General features: G+C 45.4%; 1 protein-coding gene across 2 annotated transcripts; it reads left to right on the top strand.

The window, feature by feature from the left end:
• The first annotated feature begins 2,087 nt into the window (after positions 1 to 2,087).
• HERPUD1 (homocysteine inducible ER protein with ubiquitin like domain 1) lies at positions 2,088 to 19,028 on the top strand. Of its 2 annotated transcripts, none has more exons than XM_060253658.1 (8): positions 2,088 to 2,327; positions 6,017 to 6,094; positions 6,312 to 6,386; positions 13,259 to 13,386; positions 14,243 to 14,359; positions 14,741 to 15,085; positions 16,562 to 16,658; positions 17,359 to 19,028. In XM_060253658.1, the coding sequence occupies exons 1-8, from the start codon at positions 2,151 to 2,153 to the stop codon at positions 17,512 to 17,514; spliced, it is 1,173 nt and encodes a 390-aa protein (XP_060109641.1). In that variant the 5' UTR covers positions 2,088 to 2,150; the 3' UTR covers positions 17,515 to 19,028. The 2 variants fall into 2 exon arrangements, with proteins under 2 accessions (XP_060109641.1, XP_060109640.1); XM_060253657.1 differs by having other exon boundaries at positions 17,356 to 19,028.
• The last annotated feature ends 409 nt before the right edge of the window (positions 19,029 to 19,437 follow it).

Below are 19,437 nucleotides of genomic sequence, written 5' to 3'. Positions count from 1 at the left end.
GAAAGTGACTTTTATTAAAGATATCATTTTTCCAGCAGTAGATGGTCTTACAGCCTTAAACAGATACATATACTTATATTGTTCTTTATCTTTTCCCTATTCTACAACCCCAGTTCAACCATTTTGTTTTCCTAGAAATCTTTGCTGTTAGGTCAAACATTTTCTTATCTTACCATGAACTTACTTATTGGCTGAGGTTATCAGATTTTGTAAACTGCTTGCTAATCATCTGAAAAGATTTCATCATGCTTGTAATCCACCATGATTCCCAGTGAGAAAGGCAGTAGAATACTAATAAACATGTGATGGATTTCAATATCACCATTAATTAAGATGTTTTCTCATCTGGACCTGATCTATGTATTAATATCCAATGTTACTCAACTTAAGTCAAGTCAGCCTTTATTGGCATAAAATATATAGATATATATATCAGAGCAAATTGGTTTAAAAAAAAAAGATAAAATGGAACAATTGCATACATATACATCAAGAAAAGCATAAACAAACTATTTGTTACTCAAATGGTGCAAACAGCAGCTTGGTAGAACTCTTTCTGGTTTGAAAAAGAACCCGAGGAGGTGGGAAAGCTTAAATCCCATGAATGGGTCTGATTTAAAAACAAACAAACAGGAGGGAGCTGGCAGTTTTGTTCCTGGAACTCTCAGCATCAGTTTGCTCTGTTTCAAACACATGTGTGTTTCATAAGCCTTTTCAAAGCAAAAGAACATTACTGCTTTTAACAGATGCACTGAGAGGCATACTCACGGTGTAGTTTACAGAACTGGGACCAAGTGAGGATACGGAATCATAGAATCACAGAGTTGGAAGGGGCCATACAGGCCATCTAGTCCAAACCCCTGCTCAGTGCAGGATCAGACGCCCTAGACCATCCCTGACAAGTGTTTGTCACTAAAAGACTGTCAGGGCGGGGGAGTTCACTGCCTCCCTAGAGAGCTGATACCACTGTTGAACAACAGACCAGTTTTGCCCTAGACCAGCGGTCCCCAACCTTTTTGGCACTGGAGACCAGTTTTGTGGAAGACAATTCCAGGGACTGGGGTGGGCGGGGATGGTTTCGGGATGATACAATTGTGCATTTTATTTTGGTGTGGTGGTTATGTGTGCAGACTCTTATCTGGGAGAACCAGGTTTGATTCGCCACTCCTCCACTTGCAGCTGCTGGAATGGCCTTGGGTCAGCCATAGCTCTAGCAGAGTTGTCCTTGAAAGGGCAGCTTCTGGGAAGAGCTCTCTCAGCCCCACCCACCTCACAGGGTGTCTGTTGTGGGGGAGGAAGATATAGGAGATTGTGAGCCACTCTGAGATTTTGAGTGGAGGGCAGGATATAAATCCAATGTCTTATTATTATTACTATATTGTAAAATATAATGAAATAATTATACAACTCACGGACCAGTACCGGTCCATGGACTGTGGGTTGGGGAGCCCTGCACTAGACCCTTAATCCTGGTTTAGCCCTGTCCCCAATGGCATTCTGCACTAGAATCATAGAATCAGATAAACCAACTCTAGGACTCTATGATGAGATAAACCAGGATCAAAGGTCTAGTGCGAAATTGGTCTTACTGTAAACAAAGTTTTTAGTATCTGATTTCTTGTGGGATTTTTGGAGTAAGGAGGTGAATGGAAGTCTATTCAGCAAGGACTACTTTACCTGCTAAAGCTCTTCCATCGTTCATATGAGTAAACCCAACGGATGTATAAAACCTGGAGTTGACATCCTTCCTAGGGAGTGACACCTTGGCTTCCAATTTCGGCTTCTTCGGGTAATTGCTCTAAATTTTACTTTCCCGGCATTAAACATTATTCCCCCCCGCCGCGCCCAGCTGTTCTTTCTTGCTGTCCATCAGCTTGACAGCTCCCTTAGCCGGGCCCCTCTTCCCCCCACGCCCGGCCCTAGTAGAGCCCCGCCTCTCGGCTAGCAGGCGGGTCCCGATAGGCCCACATAGCGCCTGGTAGCCTCTCGACGGCCAATCCGCTGAAGCCACAGCGACGTCTCGAGGCGGAAAAGAGGCGGACCCAGGCGTCGGCGAGCCTATAAAAGAAGGCCGCCGTTTAAGGCGCGGCTGTTGCAAGACTCGGTTCCTGAGGGAAGGTTAAGAATAAATAAAGGCTCTGATAGTCGTAATGGCGGAAGTCATAGGAGGCCGCGATGGGAACCAAGGCGAGGCGGCGCCTGACAGCGTCACCCTCCTGGTCAAGAGCCCCGCGCAGCGGCACCCGGATCTGCTGCTGCCCGCTCAACGCTCTTGGAGCGTTCGACGCCTCAAGGCGGAGCTTCGGCGCCTCCACCCGGACGGGCCGGTGAGTAAAGAGGCAGTTTCCCCCCTTCACCTCCCACTGCTCCCTCACCTATTGAATGCCTCCCCTAACATCTCCCTCCCCACCTCCATCAATGGGGTGGCCGAACTTGCTTAACATAACAGCCACAAGAGACGAACGCCAGATGTTTGAGAGGTGCGAGGCAGGAAGGAAAGCAGGCAGGCAGACAGGCAAATAGATTGGGAGAGGGAGAGGTGGAATGAAAGCAACATTTACTTTAAATACATTCTCCAAGCTGCCAGCTGGTTTGACTTGGAGAAGTGATTTAAAGAGAGAAATGCCTTCTCCAGGCTGGCCAACCGGGTGGTGGGGGCTTCAGGAACCACTTAATGTGTGTGGAAGAGCCAGATGTGGCTCCTGAGCCACAGTTTGGCCACCCCTGTAATAGAGCGTCCCTCTTCAGGAGCAGTCTGTTTTTGGGTTGCCACGTGCTGTGAGGTGGGGCTGCCGCCTCTGTGTTTCGCTGGGACGTCAGGATGTTGAAGTTCAGCCTTTTCGGGTCGCTGGGTTCTCTCCCTGCCCCCCCCCCCTCTCCTGATTCCGGAAAGAAATCGTGGCAAGGGGGTGGCGCTTAATGGCATGGGGCTTGGTGATTGGGTCCGGAGTTAGCAGCTGTTTGAGGCTTCTGGGAGGTGGAGCCTGACGGGCTGGTGGTGGGACCCGGGGATTGGCGCGGGGAGGTGCAGCTGGAGATAGCGCAGCTTTTACTAATCTGAGAAGGCTAAGCATGGGTGGAAGGGGGTGGCTGCCCGAAGGTCGCTCAGTAAACGTATTCGCCAAGCCAGCGTTGCAGCCCTTAGTTTGTTTCTGAGCGTTTTAAATCTTTTCTTCCTTCCCTCCCCCCCCCCACACCTAAAAATGTTTTTTTTTTCTAAACAATAAGATTGCTTATCTTTAAAAAATGGTTGTAATCTACCATTTCCTCACCAAGGATTAGGCTGCTGGTCACAATGCTTTGTGTATAAAGTTGCCTGTTTGGAGCTGTGGATTAATTGGGATTGTTGGTGCCTGCCTTTCTCCCAATGATTCCTTGCAAAGAGCTGGTTTAATGGACCTCTGCTTATGTTTTGTGATTCTTCAGCACTTATGTCTCATGTGGGACGTGGGGGGAAAGTTCTCTCTGTATCATTGAGCAGTGTTCTGTGACCAGCTGGAGTTTGGGAACCCTTCAAGCAGCTGGCTGCCCTGAGAGGTTAAACTGCTCTGGGCAGGGTGTGCCCAACAGAGTGATGCAATAGCTTTTGGGCCTTTTTGTTTTGTAGAACTTGCTATATTGGTGGTGGAAAGTTCTGTCCACTCCCAGTTGATTTATGGGAGGACTCTGTAGGGTTTTCAAGAAAATAAATGATGACAGGTGGTTTGCTGTTGCATTTCTCTTGGTTGTCTCCCATCCAATTACTAACAAAAACCAGACCTGCTTAGTTTCCAAAATCTGATAAAATCAAACCAGCCTTGGTCATCCAGGTCAGAGCCTTGATATATTACCATTGGCAGTTGGGTATGCTTGTTTGTTTTTTTCCCCTCTCGGTTCTGCCCTGAGAAGGATAATTTCTTAAGAAATGACGCCTACATATCTATGTATGCGTCTGTGGCAGATTTTCATACAAACTTTGAAACATACATAAGGCTAGGTAGACATGCAGGAAGTAGGAGTTGAATTGGAGCACATGAACATTCCATGGAAAAAGTTGAGCAGCAGTTGGAAATTGACAGTTGAATGTCTTGTGCAGGAGTTGAGAGGTATTTCTGCAGGAGAAGAGAAAGCAGAAAAGGGAATGTTGTGGCAAACACTTCAGTATCAAAGAGCAGTTTAATTCAGTGTGCAAGACATTATCTGTATTGTTAATATTGTGTTTGTATACTAAGGGTATTTCCAGTGTGTGTCATGATTTAAAGACATGCCTTCTGAAATAAAGCTGTTAAAATTAATGTAACTATTTAATACCTGAACTTGGTTATTTATGTTTAGTTTTCCTCCTAGTACATCTATCTAGATGCTCCTACCTAGTATACTTAGAATAAAAGTTGTTGGCTGAAGTAATTTCATCCTGTCCAACTGCAGCATGGAATGGTAGAGTAAATGTGAGTGGCAGAGTAAATGTGACAAGACGGGAGAAATATGGCTGCATTATGTTAAATTGTGAAAAGCTGCAAATCTTACATTTGGGAAAGTATAATGTGAATATTTCAAGCAGTGGAGATTCCAGTTGTAGGTATGTATACTGGAAGGTTAGCCTCTTGTAGCATAATTACACAGAAATCTTGCAGTACTTTCAAGATTAACATTTATTGCAGGGTGTGATTTTATGAAGCAAAGCTTATTTTCTCGAACATAGTGTTCATCCATTAGGCCTGGCTAGATACCCAGCTGAAGGGTTGTTACAAAAAGAAGCTGATGTAAAACAAGCTCCAGGCAAAAGAGCAATCAGTCTGCCCAGAATGGGTGTAGGGATCTCTAGCAAGGTGAAATTTGAATTCAGAACTTTTGTGTTGTCTTACTTGTAAAGTTCTCAAAGGACAGTAGTAACATTAGATCAGTAACAGTGTTCCTCGGAAGATCAAAATGTTCCTCACCTGTTTGTGGATATTGTGGGTTTTTTAATGGTTTGCATGCCTTGGAAGATTAAAATGTTCCTTACCTATTTGTGAACATTGTGACTTTTTAATGTTCCTGTGTGCCTTGGAAGATTAAAATATTTCTCACCTATTTGAGAACACTGTGGGAGTTTTGGATGTCAGGTTCCTGTCCATTTATTCAGTGTAAGGATTACCCTGTTCACTCATTGAGCTGATGGATGAGCCCAAGGTGGTGGGGGGGTTGGTGTTGTTAGGTCCTATAATAGTATAGCCTGACTCTGTGGAGACAAAGATGGCATCTAGATTTGTTGCCAGGTTGGTGTCTCTGGTGATTCACATAAATTGGGAAAGCTTCGGAACTACCTCTATAACACACGACAGCTGGGTTTCCACAAGTATATAACTTGCTAAATTGATGTTAGTCAGTGTAGTCTACTTACACCAGTTTCCTGGGCTTGATCTGTCTTTTGGGTTTTAATTTGGTGTTCCTTAATGGAAGTTACATTTTCAACTATATTTCAAATCAGACTAAATGTGGTACCTGCTAATTCAAGAATTAGATTATCAGTTGGCTTTTAATAGTCACATGAGTCCTCAGGTTTAGATAAGGAGAAACCCATGCTCCCTCTCCCATGCTACTTTCATAAAACTTCAGGCCCCCTTTTTGAAGAGTGGCAGTACAGGAGAACTATTCATGGATGTCTGTGTATCTAATCTGATGAAGCCCTCAGTGAGTAAGTAGTAAAACAGCTGCAAATTTTTGGGGGGAGTCATCTGAAACAACAACTTGCTTTGAAGCATTTTGCATTCTAGAGGGGAACAGATGACAGTATCTTGACTGTCACATCAGAACGTCATCAGGCTTCCATTTTAGGAATTCTAGTCAAGTCAGAAATTCAGCCACTATGCTTATCTGTCGTTAAAGACCTCAGAGTGGATGGAGGAAGGGTGGACACAAAAGCATCCAATTAATAAGCCCTGCAAAAGAGACAATTGTATTTCTTTGGTGTACAGATCATGTCATCTTTGAGAGGAAATATTTAAATGTGCATGTTTAGAATGGGACTTGACCACTATGATTTCTCTTTTTTAAGCCTGAAGACTCTCAACGGTTGATTTATTCTGGGAAGCTGTTACCTGACCATCTTTGCTTGCAAGAGGTTCTTGCCAAGGTACTTAATGCAACGTGATAACACTGCTTCTAATAAGTGCTATCATACACATAAGATGAAGTAAATATAGGCTGCATTCACATGGCATGGGACAGTGCACTGGATTGACTTGTCTGCACAGGACAGTCCAGTTGCATATGATTGCTTAAGTGCCATGATGTGTAGGTACAGCTGCAGTCAACGTAATTTTTCTCCTATTCTTGATTTTATGTTTCAGCACGAGATGGTGCATGCTGTCCACCTGGTGTGCAACTCAAAGAATGTTCCACATGTACAAGAAACAGATAGGAAGGTACATTTTTAACAGCTGTTTTCTATTCATATTTCTAACGCGTCTTTACCCTTTTCAAATGATACTTTAAATATTAAAGGAAATGGAGTTTTTGGAGATACTTAATGACTTTGGAGAGTTTTTGGTACAGGCTCTCCAGATGGATAAACCAAATGTTGGATAAACCAAATGTTTATCCAGTCAGGTATAGTGTACTGGGAGGCTACAGTTCCATTCCTGCCCATGTGTAGATATAACACCTTTGATGGAACCTTTATTTGTAACATTGATAGACCAAAAGCCATAGATAAAGCAAAGAGAACTATTATATTTATTATTTGTTTAGAAACTGTGTATGCTGTTTGGGGCAATTATGGTAAATAGCAAAATACCTGCAATGCAGAATTAATTGGAGCAGTGTATTGTAAGTCCGTTAGGTTTGCTGGAGCACTGAATTGAGATTATAGAGGGAGGGCATGGGAAAATTAATTTGCAAGTTGGGTTGTGATGCTTCTGTTGCTTCTACGGCTACTCAGATGCCCAAACAGGTAGTTGATTCCTTAACTGTGTTTCTGTGTTGCATTTCATATATGTCAGCCACTTATTGTTATGTAACTGGCCCCAGGAAGTACAGTTGGAATGTTGGAGGCATTATCTACATTAGGTGATAAATTAATGTTGGTATGGCAAGCTGCCCCCCACCCCCATCAGCAGTTACAGATCTTCTTCGTGGTCTCTGTGCAGTCCCACACATGGGTTTTCCTATCAGGACGAACCCTACCTCGGAGATTTTAAATAGCTAGCCTAGGCGTTATTTTTGGCGCGCACTCCCTCCCGCTCTGGGGAGCAGGCATCCACTGCGCATGCCTGTAGCGCGAGGGAGGTGCCCAACCCACTCAGTTTCTTTCCAACCGCCGCCCGGGATAGTCCTACCTCGTTGCGCTCCTCACTTACCTCAGATATCTAGCCTTCGTTTTCCTCAAGTTTCCTCTTATTTCATCCTTCGCTATTTCTTCATATTCTTATCTTCAAAAAAAAAAAAAAAAAAAAAAAAAGATTTAGATAAATATCTTCCCCGCTTTTTCCTCAGACCTCCCTTCCCCCACCCCCACCCCCCCCCCCCGGGCGTATGGAAGGAAGGGACAGTAAAATAACTTTCAAAAGGTGCTCGCGCTGTAGGGCGAAAATCCCTACATCGGACGGGCATTCGCTTTGCTTGTTCTGTTTGGGAGAATCCCATAAAGTGGACGCCTGTGCGCACTGCCTTCAATTTTGCAAACAGGCGCGAAAAAACAGAGCCGCTAGACTCAGAAGCCACTTAATGGAGTCTGTGCTCCAGCCTGATATGTCGCAATCTTCGTCAGCAAGTAAGTCGCCTCCCCTACTGACTCCCCAAGGGGACGGCGCAAGGTCGGCAGCTTCAGTGGCCATTGCTCCCAGCAAGCATAAGTCCGGCGATGCCGCGAAAGCCGGCGACGGCGCGAGAACGTCAGAACAAACGGCCGCGGCGACTAAACCAAAGGGCGGGAAGCACACTAAGAAACATAAGCATTCCGACCCGAAGGGCCAGAAGGATTCGAGAAAACCGTCCGATCCGAAGGCTCCGCGGAAACCGACAGACCCGAAGGACCCGAAGATTCCGAAGGACTCGAGAAAATCCTCCGAACAACAGAATGAGCCTGAGACGCAATGCGAGCCTTCCACTCCCGGATCCGACACCCAGGAAGTGACCACCCCGGCTACGGAGTCGCCGCACCAGCAGACGGAAGAAGTTATTCCCATTCCGTCCCGATCCCCTTCCCCGCATGGATCCATGCTAGACCCTGCGCTGGAGCCGATTCGAGACCCGCAACAGTGGACTCGACACCACATCAATCCTAGATCGTTCCGCGATATGTCGAATCCCATCCAGTACAAACATGATGCTTACAGGTACTTCGATGCGCATCGGTTCCCAGCCAGGTCTCCCAGCATGGAGAGATATAGGTACCATCATGCGCGTTTCCCGGAGAGATCCCCTAGTAGAGGGAGGGACCGCCATCGCTACAACCCGAGATCTCGGTCCCCATCCATGTCCCCGAGGCGACGCCATTATGCTTCAAGGTCTCCTTCCATCGAATCCCATGCATGCTGCGGATACCATCATTCTCGGTACCGAACCGATTATCACATGAACCCATCCAAGGAAGCGACTCCTGTCCAACGGAGCAAGCAACCACCGAGACAGCCGTCTCCGACTCCTTCCACTTCGACTTCTAAACCTAGGGGTGCGATTCCAGTGGAACCCAAAAGCACGACTCCAACCAGACCGGACCTACCTGAACCCGAACCTGACTCTGATGCTGAATCCGAAGCTCAATCATCGGATTCGATACAGTCCATGTCCCCTGGGTCCCCTGCTTCAGATATCGCCAAGCCCGCGGATTTGTCACCTTCCGAAGGGGCAAAGACATACCTGGACTTGATTGCCAATATGGCCTCTGCACTTAACGTAACTCTTACTTCGGATGCACCCAAGGTGACAGACGTGGTACACGACCTGGTGCACTCAGATTTACCTGCTGGTTCCTTTCTGCCGATGCTGCCGGTACACCTAGAAGCCATCAAAGAAGCTTGGGACAACCCAGCCTCCATTCCCCCGACTTCAAAACGAATCGAATCCCTTTATAGGATCCAAGCACCGGATTCGAAATTTTTATTTAGCCATCCAGCACCGAATTCTCTGATAGTGCATTCATCTTCTAAAACCAAACAGACCCGCCACCCGGTACCCCCTGAGAAGGAAGGCAGGAAGTTAGATACTCTTGGAAGGAAAATGTATTCAATCTCGACGGCAACTGCCAAGATCAACAATTACCTAGCATACTTCGCCGCGTATTCCCACAATATCTCCTCCCAACTGAATACGCTAGTCTCTGCCCTGCCTGAGCCCTCCCAGAAACAAGCCTGCAAGCTACTTCAGGAGCTCAACAGGATTTCAAAGCAACAGATAAACACCATCCGTCACTCTGTGGGGTGCACTTCCAAGGCGATGGCCGCCTCCATTGCCCTAAGACGACATGCTTGGCTTCGATCCTCTTCGTTGCAGCCTGATCTAAAATTCAAGATAGAAGACCTTCCCTTCGATGGCCAAGGTCTCTTTAATGCCACAACGGACGATATACTGTCCACCGTGGACGACAGCCGCAAACGAGCGAAAAGATTGGGGGTAGCCCAACAGCAGCAACAACAACAGAGCTATAAGCCCAGATCATGGAAACCAACCCCCTTCAAACGTTCCAGATCCCCTCGACAATCTGAATACTGGAAACGTAAAGCTCCTCCTCCAAAGCAATCCTTTAACCAGAGACAGCAGAGACCACAACCACCTAAAAAGGCTGCATCTTCATCGAAGCAGTCTCTTTGACTTTCTACCTCTACCACTTCAGCACGTCTCCAGGCTTCTTCCATTTCTCGACAATTGGCAACAAATAACCACAGACAAATGGGTTCTGAACATTATTTTGAGGGGCTACTCCATAGAGTTCCAAGCACCACCAAAAAGACATCATTTTGTTTCCACTCCCCCATCACCTTCCCTTCAGGAAGAAATAGACACCTTAACAGCCAAAGCGGCTATAGAGCCTGTCCCAGTCCAGTATCATCGGACAGGTTTTTATTCCAGGTACTTTCTAGTCCCGAAAAGGGATGGGGGACAGCGCCCGATTCTGGATCTAAGAGCCCTAAACAAATTCATCCGCCACAGAAAATTCAGAATGATCACCTTACAATCGATTCTGCCATTAATCCCCAGAAACTCCTGGATGGCACTGGTAGATTTACAGGACGCATACTTCCACCTGACAATACACCAATGCCACAGGAAGTTTCTGCGTTTCGCCGTTGGCAACAACCACTACCAGTTCCGAGCTCTGCCCTTCGGACTTTCCACGGCACCACGGACATTCACAAAATGTATGGCGGTTATTGCAGCGTACCTCAGGCAACGCGGCGTTGCAACCTACCCATACATAGACGATTGGCTCCTTGTGGGAGCTTCAAGGACACAGTTGATGAAGGACATTTCCATCACACTTGCGCTCCTAGCAAACCTGGGCCTCCAGGTCAATCATCAAAAGTCACACCTTACCCCAACTCAAGACATTCAGTTTATTGGGGCTCGTTTGTGCACCACGGACCACAAGGCGTATCTTCCTGTGGACAGGATATCCTCCATTCAGACGCTGGCCACACAAATAATGCAACAACCCAAACAAGCGGCCTTCAACATTCAGCGCATGTTAGGACTTATGGCAGCCACAACGGCAGTTCTGACACACGCAAGACTACGCATGCGAACCCTACAAATCTGGTTCGTCCGCGCGTTTCGACCCCAACACCAATCTCAAGGAACGGTCCTCACTGTTCCGAGCCACATCCTCCCTTCGCTCGAATGGTGGACAGTTCGAGCTCACCTGCTTGCGGGAATGCCCTTTTTACGGCCAAGTCCATCAGCAGTGGTTACAACAGACGCCTCGAGATGGGGCTGGGGAGCTCATCTCGACGTACTCACGGTCCAGGGGCAATGGACACCGTACGAACAGTCGCTCCACATCAATTGCTTAGAGCTTCTAGCTGTTCACAGAGCGTTAAAATCGTTCCTTCCATCTCTTCAAGGCCTACACGTACAGATCGCCTCAGACAATGTGGCGACGGTTTTTTATATAAACAGGCAAGGAGGGACAGCATCCACCCGCCTTTGCAAAAGAGCAATGCACCTGTGGCATTGGAGTATTGCCCATCAGATCCACCTCACTGCGGTACATCTTCCTGGCATACAGAATGTTCAAGCGGACAGACTGAGCAGATATTCCATCAACGACCACGAGTGGTCACTCCACCGGTCATACCTTCTGCCAGTATTCCGGAAATTCGGAACTCCGTCAATAGATGCGTTTGCTGCACCAGACAATGCACAGTGTGCGATCTTTTTTATGAGAGGTCCGCCCTCACAACAGTCTGCAGGGGATGCCTTCATACAGACGTGGACCGGTCCACTACACTTCCTCTTCCCTCCCTTTCCGTTAATAACACGGTGCATACAGAAAATTCAACTGGACAACACAGATTGCATTCTCGTGACGCCATGGTGGCCACGTCAGCCATGGTTCACAACCCTTCTCCTCCTGTCAGAAAGCACTTACCATCACTTCCCTCTGGCACACAACCTCCTGTCCCAACAGAACGGCAGGGTTCTGCACCACGACCCGAACAGACTTCGCCTGACGGCCTGGAGGATATGTTCTCAGACTTTCCTGAAGGAGTAAGACACGTTCTCCTTAATGCAAGGAAACCGTCAACAAGGAAGTCATATTCCATGAAATGGAAAAGGTTTTCCATCTACGCTACCAAGCATAATTTCAGACCCTCCTCGGCTTCCATGCCTCAAATCTTAGCATATACACTGCATTTGTCAGAAAAGGGCCTTACGTACTCCTCTCTGAAGGTGCACCTGGCAGCAATCTCAGCTTTTCACCCGCATGTACAGGGTCGAACTGTTTTCTCACACCCTGCTGCGAAATCCTTCTTAAAGGGAATCTTACATTTGCACCCACCACTACGGCAAATGTATCCTAGCTGGAGTTTGTCACTAGTGCTTAGCCAACTAGTAAAACCGCCTTTTGAACCTATGGCTACGATACCACTTCACCTCCTCTCATGGAAAACGGCTCTTTTAGTTGCACTCACCTCTGCTAAAAGAGCAAGTGATCTCTGCGCGTTCAGAGCGGACTCGCCTTACACCATGTTTCACCATGATAAGGTGGTGTTACGGCCAGATCCCGCTTTCTTACCGAAGGTGGTCTCCGCATTCCATCTGCATAGAACCACTACCTTACCTGCCTTTTTCCAACGGCCTACGGATAAGGGCCAAGAAGCTCTACACTGTCTAGACGTGAGAAGAGCACTCGCCTACTATATAGATCGAACTGCATCGTTCCGCACAGACTCCAGACTTTTCGTGGCCTACGGCCGCCGTCATAAGGGAAAAAAGATATCTACGCAGAGACTATCAAAGTGGTTGGTTGCTGCTATAGAGCTGTGCTACAAGCTCGCGAAGCAACCAGTTCCATCTGCCATAAGAGCTCATTCTACAAGAGCTTTGTCAACGTCATCTGCCCTTGCCAGGGGTGTATCCATGGAGGACATTTGCGCTGCTGCCGCTTGGTCTTCCTCCTCGACCTTCGCCACGCACTACGCTTTGGACGTTCGTGCTAGGCGGGATGCATCCTTTGGACAGGCAGTTCTTCGCTCCATCTTTGACTAAGAAGCTGGTCCGGGCTTGGTGAGTAGTTACTTACCTTATAGCCTATAATGTGCTGCCTATGTTGCACTAACCTTTGCACTATTTTTTCCTCCAACTCTAGTGCCAGCACCCACCGCCTTGCAGATCAGCTTATCAGTCACCCATGTGTGGGACTGCACAGAGACCACGAAGAAGATAAACAGGTTACTCACCTGTAATTGATGATCTTCGAGTGGTCATCTGTGCAGTCACACACGCCCGCCCAGCCGTCCCCGCTGCTGGCTACTTGTCTTATATATCCGCGCTCCTATTATGTCAGCGGCGGGGAAAGAAACTGAGTGGGTTGGGCGCCTCCCTCGCGCTACAGGCATGCGCAGTGGATGCCTGCTCCCCAGAGCGGGAGGGAGTGCGCGCCAAAAATAACGCCTAGGCTAGCTATTTAAAATCTCCGAGGTAGGGTTCGTCCTGATAGGAAAACCCATGTGTGTGACTGCACAGATGACCACTCGAAGATCATCAATTACAGGTGAGTAACCTGTTTTTCTCCTTCCTACCCTTCCTGTTTGAGAATGGGCAATGAGGCACTGTCTAAAAATATTTGCTTGCTTAGGTTGCTGAGACCAAGAAGGAGTCAGCAGGATATAGCCAAGGTCCTTCTGTACTTCCGTCAGCCTACACTGGGAGTCAAAGGGAGAATTCCTGCAACCAGCCTTTTACAACAGGGGAAACTGGTACTAGGTATGTATAGTACAGTTACAGAAAATCATGTAAGGATCCTGCAGTTCTTAGTCCTTAAATCAGGGTTGGGGAACCTTTTTTTCTGCCAAGGGCCATATGGATATTTATAACATCATTTGCAGGCCATAAAAAATTATCAACCTAAAAAACAGTGCCCTGCCAAGGGAGAATGATTCAGGAGAGCAAAATTAATGCAAATAATTGTTTTTCTATTTGAAGTCATGTGGGGAGAGCCTAATCTGTCACACACACACACATGCTCACCCACCCCACCTCCCTAGGCAAATGCGTGGGTCCACAAAAAAGCCCAGCAGGAACACAGTAGCATATTAGACCACATCCCCTAATATTAGCATATTAGGTCACACCATCTGGGATAATCAAATGCAAACTGAGCTGTGACTAACTTTTCAGTACATCTGGGCCCTGTGATCCCTGCCTGGCCCTGGGGGGGCTGCTGCACAGCGCGGCTGGGCCCCATGATACTCACTGGCCAGCCAGACCCCAGGGAGGCTGCCACATGGCTTGGTTCGGCCCAGCAATCCCTGAGGGCCACACCAAGTGACCTCGGGGGCTGCATACTGCCCTCGGGACAGAGGTTTCCCACTCCTGCCTTAAATATATACACCTGGCCATGCACACACTTTGTAGTGAAGCTTTAGGCAATTTTCTCCATATGTAACCTTGACTGCATCTCATTCTTGCAGCATAGAAAGTAATTGATTTAACAATAGGATATAGAGTGATTATTCAGTTTCTAGCTTTTCAGAAATTGTTGCATCTCTTTGGGGATGGGGGTGGTGGTGGAGTAGCACTACTTGTCTTAAATCATATATCTTGTATCTCCTGAAATAAGGCCTCATCCGACACATGCCTTTCAAGACGTGCATCCTGGCTATCATTCATATACCACGTACCGCATGCTGCAGTTCTGGTTCCAGCAGATCTATGCAAGGCAATACTACATGCAATAGTAAGTCTTTATTTCCATGGCTTAGCCGTACTTGGAACTAACTCTAGTCTTTCCAGGTCTTTTAACAAATCGCTAGTGTAATGTGGCTGAAAAGCATTTTCCTTTAGCTTTCCAACGTGTTAGCTGAATTGAACTCAATGTAGAGACGTATAAGAAGGGTACATTGACATTGGGTCATTTACTGAACTGAATTGAACTCTGGAAGATTGTACAGTGTTCTTTAGGACTAATAGAGCTCACTGAAATGCATCTGGACTCTCCTCTCCTTGCCAACCATGTGAACAGACATACAGTTTTAATGTTTTAATAGTTTTAATGTGAATTGAAATTCAGTGAATGTTTATTTTCCAATGACGGGCATTGTTTTTTATGTTTGTCCAGCATTGCTGCTAGTGCTGCTTCGAGTGAATTACCTCCTACACGAAGTACGCAGGAAATCCCAGTGGCTGCAGTTGCTGCTCCAGCTCCTCTTCCTGGTGCATTTCCTGCTGGAAACCAGCCTGGAAATCAGAATGCTCCCCCTCCAGTGAACCCTGGAGTGAATCAAAATCTACGAATGAATGCACAGGGAGGTCCTCTGATGGAAGAGGATGAAGAAGGCAACCGTGATTGGCTGGACTGGCTGTATTCGGCAACCCTGTTCTATGTGTTTGTCAACATCGTTTACTTCTACTCCAGCATGAGCAGGCTTCTCATGGTGATGGTGGGCACTCTTCTGATGTACTTGTAAGTACAGGCAGCAGTCTTTCCTCATTTGAGGCTTGTAGGAGGGTAGATTTGTTCTCATAAGTGGCAGCCACATCTCATCTTGTTTTCTTCATACCGTGTGGGATCGTGTCATTTATCAATGAGAGAACAGACAGTAATTGATTGTAATGGCCAACTTGAATGATATAATCTTCTAATTGAGTTGTAGAAAAGTTTTACTGGTACCACATGGAAGAAACCACTACAGATTTTGAAGTGGCAATAATGTATTTTGCAGATCCAAAGTGTCCATCTTGTAGCCTGTTGCCTAAAACAGCCATTTAACTATTAAAGATGTATGTAGATAAAATTCACCAGATCTGATAAAAGTTTATTTTGGAAATGTTTATTTTAACATTCCTGGGAGCTTCTTTTTGGCAACTTACCAAATAACACAATAAAAACATAGCTTTAAAAGGGGCAAATTAAAATTTAACATAAACAATGCCAGAGAATTTAAAAATATATTTAAAAGCTTTCACTAAAGTGTCATTGCCTGTTTTTATCATCCTTGCCACATTTGTGTAGCCTTCTGATTCTGTAAATGAGTAGAATTTAGTGCATTAAAATGACTTTTGCAGGGTGTTAGTAACATTTCTTTCATAGTCACTTCAATTTCACTGGTTTCAACAGCATAGGGTAAAACAGAACAAATTACTAAGTTTCATTAGAGACTCATTTTGGGTGTTCCATTTAAAAAGCTGCTTGGGTACCAACACAATATATAGCCATCTTACCTAACTTGCATGGCCCAGTTAGAAGGGCTTGTAGAGTATGTGTTTAAGCACATGATGGTGGGAGGGAAAGGTTCATTAGAGGTTTGTGCTTGGACTGTCCCAGGTATCACAGGAGGGAGATGCTAGGTGAGAAGGGTCTTTCATTTGACCTTGGAAAGCCTGCTGTCACTCTGATTAGATGCCAGAGAGTTAGATGGACCAACTGTAGCAGGAGGCGCTGTGTCTCAGTAATAGAGTTGACCCTTGCATGTGGATAGCACCAGCTTGAATCATTGGCATTGCAGTTAAAGTGTCTTGGAGATCTCAAAGACCATGCTCTGTTTTGGGGACGTTTGCTTCCAGACAGAGTATACAACAGTGAACAAGGTGGGTCAGGGTTCAGATTCAGTATAAGGCAGTCTATCCTGCAGTTTTTAAAAATATATTCAAGAATCAAACTTATAACAAGACATCAAAACACCAAATTAAAATTGGTAGACATAACAGTTAAAGCAAACTCTAGATATGAAACATGTAAACCTCCTGCAGTTTTTGAATGCTGACTTGACTAGGTGTTCTTACCAGAGATTCTAGAGAGAGATACCGTATGGGAGTTTGAAGGCTTTCTTGTGGCATTCTGTCCAATACTAGATTGACTTTATAAACTGTAAAATTTACAGTTAATAAGAATTCGTTTTAAAGCATGAGACCAATAAATGCAAATACCTGTTCTTCTCAGGCACCAGATTGGATGGTTCCCTTTTAGGCGGAGACCAGCTCAGAACAATACTCCCCCACAAGCAGCTGTTAACCAAGACCAAAACAATAACTTACCGGTAAGATTCTGACCTGTTATACTTTCAGCCATTACATCGTCAGAGCTTCTTTTTTTCAAACGTTGAAAACTCAAAGTAATCATTCTTTACAAGCTCTCATCTAGACTTAAGTTGCACAGAGCTTGGCACAACCTGCTGCTTAAGTTTGGTTAGGAAGTATAGTCTCTCTTTTAAAAACATATGTTGTAGTTCTTTTTACCTGGGGTAGTTTGGTATTAGGATCATTTAAACTGCTTAATGTGACAAATTCAGTGCATCAATTGCTTGCTGTGGCTGGAAAACAGTGGGAGAAGAGATTGCTCCAGTATTCCTGATGTTGCACAAGTGAAGATTTTTTAGGGTTTCTAAAAGAAAGCACTTGCACAGAGTAAAATAAAAGCCAATACAACTAAGCATTGTCACAGTGCTACTATTGGACTTTGAGGACTAGGTAGCACTATAGATTTACAACTTGTGCCCAAGGCAATTTGATGAGGGTTTTGGCACAAAATGGATTTCTTTTATGTAGTCAGTATGACTGTGTATGTCAAACTCATTTAAGTCATTGGACATTGATGAATGCTGCAGACATTGTTTACTTAAGATAAAAATTCAGGCAGGGGAAACTGTAGTGCATACTTCTGGAGAACAGTCGTAATTGATGAAGATATGGAACATCTTGGACTATTTTAAATCTTTCTCCTTTTCTTCATATCAGCAGGAAGAAAATGTTGATGGCCCAGCTGAAATGGAAGGCCTTGAAGCTGTACCAGAGAATGAACCAGCAGCACCTTCATTTATGAGCACAGCCTGGCTATTCTTCAAGGCTTTCTTTGCATCTCTCTTACCAGAGGGGCCTCCAGCTGTGGTCAACTAAGTGGCTGCCTGTTACCCATAAAGTAGCCTGTTAACTGCCGCTGTCTGCCCTGCTGGAGCAAGATCAGGTACCCAGCTTGAGCATTCAGATGGCCAGGTGTCAGATAAAAAGAAATCCCCTCTGCGTCCAGCAGCTGAAGGTCCAGCATGTAAATGTCTGTAGACTCTAAACAATGGTGGTATTCCGGAGGGTCAGTGAATTGTACAGTAAGACATTGGATATTAGAGGGCTTATGGCAGTACAGTACTTCATGTAAGTAAACCTGCTGCAGTGGGCAGAGATGGAGAATTTGATTCCTGTTGGAATGTGTTTACTCTTTAAACTACACTGAGTGTAGTATCTTTTGCAACCAGTCAATTGCTAGGTTGCTATAGCAGTTTTACAGAGAAGATTTATGCCAGAAAAAAAATGAAGAAAGGCAGCACTTGTCCAGAAGCCAGTGGGTTGTATCCCACAGCTCCCTTCTGCCAAGTCTTCCTCCCCTGGAGAAAGTCTTCCCATCACAATACGTCTTTCTGCATCAGAAAGCTGTTCTCCATCAAAAGATGCCTTAGCAGAAGGGATTCATAGGCTCCAGTTTTGCAGAAGAAAGTTGTACAGTCCAGTGCAATGAATATTCTTGTTCAGGTAGCTTTCAGCAAAGGATGCCAGTTGTCTAGGATGAAAGAGGAGATGGGAGTTTGTTTCATATCAAGATAATTTTTTCTGCTGTTCAGATTGCAGTGGAAAAAGTGATATAAGCATTCTTCTCATAGTAGCTGTGACCATTTGAAGGTTCTGTATTGTATCTGATAAAGAAACTCACATTACAAACTCAAGAGCTGTCTCAACTGGAGGTTTGTTAAGAGACTTGTAAAAATGGTTGGTTTCCCTTCATGGTGTGGTCTTAGGTAAATCTCTGCCTGTAAACTATCTCTCTGAACAGTTTCAGTGAATCTCATCCAACAAGATGCATTTAAAAAACCCTCTTTAAAATATTCTCACTAATAACTATTAGTGCTTTTATCCTAATTGTAATTAAACTAAAATTGTTCGTGTGGTGGATGCCTGCCTGTATCAGGTTCTTTAATATCATGTGCACACCTTTAAAAACCCTGTGCTTTTCACTGCAAGCTGCTTAAAGTGCCTTTGGGCTCCGCTTGAAGGAGCTGGCCATAATACTTGGGTGTTTGATTCCTTGTCCTTTTGGAGGCATTCTGCATCCTGACACTTGTGCGTTGGCTGCCTCTCTAGTCTGTGCCTCCTTCCAGAACTCCATGAGTTTGCAATGTGACTCTTTCACATCAGGGATGGAAGGGATCCTAGATTGTCTACACAAATAAACATTTTCTTGTGTACACCCTCTAGTTTTCAGGCGATGATGAAATTCAGATTTTGACTGTTGCTGCTAATAAATGGTAAGCTTCAGGTTTATTCATATATATATACTGTATATTCTGAACTTCTGTATAGCTGACTATGTAACTGCTTGACCTTTTTCTTGTATATTACCTATTAAACAAAGTTTAATAGCTGATGGTTTGGTTTTATTGTGCAACTCAGCACTATCCCAGGGGTTCAGATGGTAATGGCAGTTGATGCAGTCATGACCGATTGAATCTCAAGGGGTGTGTGGTCTTAGTCATTTAGTTGGGGAGGGATGGTAGCTCAGTGGTAGAGGATCTGCTTGGGAAGCAGAAGGTCCCAGGTTCAATCCCTGGCATCTCCAAAAAAGGGTCCAGGCAAATTGGTGTGAAAAATCTCAGCTTAGGACCCTGGAGAGTCGCTGCCAGTCTGAGAAGACAATACTGACTTTGATGGACCAAGGGACTGATTCAGTATAAGGCAGCTTCATATGTTCATTAGGGGAGAGCACAGCAGTACTAAGTAACTGAAGAACCCCTGTCCTAACCTGTGCTTTGTCCCTTCCTTCTTAGCTACCCA

This window comes from Heteronotia binoei, chromosome 14 (genome assembly GCF_032191835.1).
Source record: "Heteronotia binoei isolate CCM8104 ecotype False Entrance Well chromosome 14, APGP_CSIRO_Hbin_v1, whole genome shotgun sequence".
Taxonomy (NCBI): domain Eukaryota; kingdom Metazoa; phylum Chordata; class Lepidosauria; order Squamata; family Gekkonidae; genus Heteronotia; species Heteronotia binoei.
Note: the sequence above shows the minus strand (reverse complement) of the source record. Positions and strands in the feature narration are given on the sequence as shown.